At 36.3% G+C, this 4384-nt stretch overlaps 1 protein-coding gene across 1 annotated transcript; it reads right to left on the bottom strand.

The window, feature by feature from the left end:
• Positions 1 to 855: 855 nt before the first annotated feature.
• On the bottom strand, positions 856 to 2550 carry LOC111780511 (isoleucine N-monooxygenase 2-like). The gene is made up of 2 exons (XM_023660935.1): positions 1609 to 2550; positions 856 to 1515 (listed from the first exon to the last, which is right to left on the bottom strand). The coding sequence occupies exons 1-2, from the start codon at positions 2548 to 2550 to the stop codon at positions 871 to 873; spliced, it is 1587 nt and encodes a 528-aa protein (XP_023516703.1). The 3' UTR covers positions 856 to 870.
• Positions 2551 to 4384: the final 1834 nt, after the last annotated feature.

Raw genomic sequence — 4384 nt, 5'->3', positions numbered from 1 at the left:
ACACCATAAAAAAGGAGAAAAATTCATTTGTGTCTTCGCTCCTTCTCCCCTTCTATTATTTTCTTTCATGCAGAAGGTCAATAGTTTTGTCGAGATTCCCTATTTTTCAAATGAGAACGCTACGAGGATTGTGAAGTTAGGGTTGTTGTGAAGAATGAAGGGGCGATTGGGAAGAAAATGAAAGAGGCTATGTTGGCTGAGGGGAATTGATTGTGTTTGAGAATGTGAGGTTGCATGTACCGAACATGACGAATGAAGGGCCTGCAAAGGATTATTTTGAGGCCAAAAAGGTGGAGCCGAAGAGTAATCAATCGGCTCCGTCTACGGAAGCCATGACGACTGTCCCTACAACGTCAAAGCCAACAGTGGTGGTGGAGAAGAAGATTAGAGGATTCAAAAGTCATTAAAAAGAAATGATCGGGGTTGCTATACCGAAACAGCACTAATACCATGAGAATATTCGCTAAAACCACCCCTACTTATATGCTTCGAAAGTTCTTTATTTATAATCATAATCCTTGAGAGAATTAAATAAATTACAAAAGATATGGAAGAACAATAAATAGATACAAGATATTTGTCTACAATAAAATGATAAATATAATAGGTATGATAAGCCATAGAAGACAAATATGATATATATATATATGGTAAACTATAATTCAAGACTAAATTTCCATAATGCTAAGGATTGTTGGGAGTGAGTTCCACCTCGACTAATTTAGGGAATGATCATCCGTTTATAAATAAAATAATACATCTCCATTGGTACGAGGCCTTTTGAGAAGCTCAAAGCAAAGCCTGAGAGCTTATGCTCAAAGTGGACAATACATATAATTGTAGAGAGTCGTGATTCCTAACACATAATACTTACCCTTGATGATGAATACGCGTAGAGTACATAACGTGAGATAAGCGTGGCTTTGCATGCAGATGCAATGGATTTGGGAGAGAGAATTCATCAGTTTCAGAGAAGTCTATCTTTGTGATTCCTGGTAGTAAGCTCCATGAAAAGCCTTGTAGAAGTCTTGCAAATAGCATCATAGTAATGTTGGTGCCTAGTGAGCTACCAGGGCACCCTCTTCTCCCTCTACTGAAGGTGATGAATCGCAGGTTGGGTTCTAATAATCCCAATTCCATTGTCCTATCATTCAAGTGACGCTCTGGATTAAACTTCATTGGATCCTCCCAAATCTTTGGGTTTCGGCCAAGTCCTATTCGGCTAAGCAACACTTCACTGCCTTTTGGTATGAAGTAACCAGCTACTATGATATCAGAGTTTGAGACATGAGGAAGGTTGAAAGGCGAAAATTGATGAAGTCGAAATGTTTCTCTAATACAAGCGGTGAGGTACTTGAGATTTGGGATATCATATTCTTCAACTACCCTTTCTCTTCCAACTACTTTGTCCAATTCTTCCATGGCTTTTTCGAGAATTTTTGGTTGATTCATTAACTCTGCCATTGCCCATTCAACAATATTTGATGGATTATCTATTGCTGCGATTTGTAACTCCTATTATCGATCATCAATGTTAGATTAATGTTAAATTAAAAGTTTAAGTTTGTGTCTAAAATGTAAAATTTAATGTTTGAAAACATTGCTCACCGTGATTTGAGCTTTAATCTCTGCGACGGATAGCAATGGTTTTGCATTTTTATCTTTGAGTGAAATGAGGATATCAAGAATGTCGTCCTTCACCCCTTCCATTTTCCCATCTTTCCATCTTTGAACTCTCTCGTCTATAATGGGTTCATCATACTTTTGAACGATATTCAAAGCTTTCTTCATAACTTTCTGATGTCCATCTAAATCAAATGGCTTCAACCAAGTTACGAAATCCGATATAGAAAATGCATAAATATACTCAATCATTGTGAATAATGCTTGATCATGCTCTTCCTCTTCAAAAGTTGGCCCTCCATCTTCTCTTCCTTTGCCATAGTATCTTTTGTTGAATATCATTCTTCTCATTATGTTACCACAATAATGTTGTGTTATGCTTCTAACATTAACCACTCCTCCATCTCTATTACTTGTTTGGCTAAATACATAGCGTAAAAGAGTATCAGCCTCGGTGTTTCTATGGCCAAGCATTCGATGGAGAGTTGATGGATTGAATATCTCTGATGTAAGAATTCTTCTCATCTTCCTCCATTGTTCTCCCATCGGTGAAAGGGCGGTGGTGAGATATCCATGAGTTAACATACCAACGGTGTTGGAAATACAAGAACGTGATGCAAAGATAGAATCATTTGTTTTAAGAAACTCAAGAGCGATCTCTGGAGAAGACACAGGGATTATGTAAGAACTTCCAAGACGTATGCATGCAATTTCGGTGTTGAATTGCTTCATGACTGCATGGATCCATTGATAGGTTGGCAAGCTAGTGGTGAACATTGTTGGGAGGCAGCCCACGAGAGGCCATGGCTTAGGGCCTGGTGGGAGCTCAGCTGCTTCCCCATTTGAATGCTTTCTTTTGTGGTAATAACAATGAGAGAACATAACAAAAATGAAAGGCATACATAGAAGCACTAAGAAGGCATCCATGGCTCTCTTTCTCTTGCTGCTCTCTCCGTGGATGAACGCATCCAATTTATAGGGAAGTCGCTCTTGAAGGACACATAAAGGAAGTTATATTTTCACTAGAAATGGTAATTATATGAAGACATTGTTGTTCTTATGTTATGAATGTGAGGCCTACAACATTTTTGTAATTTACATATCATTATTGGACTCTTCCTCATCTATCTTACAGCACAACTTTTTAGTACACAATAATTTTAAAAAAAAAACATTAATATATCTATATATATATATATATATATATATATAAAAGCATATGTGGATAAACAAGCAAAGAAAAAAAAGAAGAAGAAGAAGAAGAGGTCAGAAAAACCTTCCCTGTCAAAGCTTAACCACAAGTTTTTCTGTGGTTCAAATGCAACCTTCCATAGTTGGGCTCTTCAAATGAGTGGGTAATTTGCTTTCTTTATGTGTCCAATCAAGTCCAACAAAATTAAACACGTGAAACATATACAAAATAATTGAAATTATTTGAGAGAGAAAAAATTAATTTTTAACCCAAANTATATATATATATATATATATATATATATATATATATATAGATTTAGATTGGATCCCATATAAACTTAAATAAGTTGTAACAAAAAAAAAAAAAACAAGCGTGAAAAATTAGATACAAATATAAAATTGAGGTTCTTGTCTTAGAGATTTACAACAATGGTTCCGTTTTATAAAATTGAGGTTCTTGAATTTGATATTTTTGGACCCTTTTGAGGTGGGTAGATCCGACTCATGTCTAGTATGTTCTAGTATGTTCGAATCCTTTTATACCATTTTCTACACTTCGGTAGTCTTTTTTTACACTTTTGGAGTTATTTTTGACACTTTCAACTTCTCATTTTAAGGGTTTGAATACGAAAAGTTGCAATCAAAGTTGAAAGGTAGGTCAGACGATCAGAGAAAACTTGAGACAAATGAATGTGCATATTTTTGACAGAAAGGTTACGCCATCTTATAAAATAAAGGGTCGAAGTCCAATGTTAGTTAGAGATGATGACAATGAAATTAGATGTATTGATGATCTTCCCATCAGCTGCCATACGAGTGAATGGATTCGAGATTGTGGGTGCTCCTCTCATATGTGTCCACGTTAGAGAAACCCTAGACTCAATTATAAAATTGAGTCCACTACCCTAACCACACACCATACTATTCTCTTGTTTTCTCTGTGCACGTCGCTCGAGGACTATCGACGTCGGGAAGAGTGAACAATTTGTTTCACGAGTTTGATACTTTTAACCTAATCTCGATTCTTGATTCGACATACCACTAATAGTGGGAAGTCGAAACAACAAGCAAGGACATGTGTTGGGAGGGTAGGAGTTGAGACCACCTATGGAGTGTTGGGAAAGTAGGAATTGAGACCACCTATTCCATAGGAGAACCGTGAGTGATACAACCGACGAATTTTAAAGTTGTTATGTCTTGTGCAGTTTAGATTGATTGGTAAATCTATTGATTGTTGGATTAAATATATGTTATGAGTGATTTTGGCATGTTTCGTTGGCGTATCATCGATAAAAACTAAGTTTTTTTGTGATTTTTTTATGCTGAATGAAATATTGTTACATTTCGTATCTATGAATCCCAATTAAGATTTTTATTAATCTCAGTTGGGATTCATTATTTTGAAAATTTTAGTGGAAGCCAGGAACTTGGTGAAACTTGACATCGTCAAATTTCTGTCTTTCAAAATCGAGATCGAGAAATTTGGTAGTGACCCGTCCCATCTAACTAACGGGCTATATGACGTGATCTCACATTCTACATGTGGGAACGGCTTAGCATCAATTGG

Source organism: Cucurbita pepo, chromosome LG18 (assembly GCF_002806865.2).
Source record: "Cucurbita pepo subsp. pepo cultivar mu-cu-16 chromosome LG18, ASM280686v2, whole genome shotgun sequence".
Taxonomy (NCBI): domain Eukaryota; kingdom Viridiplantae; phylum Streptophyta; class Magnoliopsida; order Cucurbitales; family Cucurbitaceae; genus Cucurbita; species Cucurbita pepo.
The sequence above is the reverse complement of the archived record's forward strand: the minus strand, read 5'-3'. Positions and strand labels throughout refer to the sequence as shown.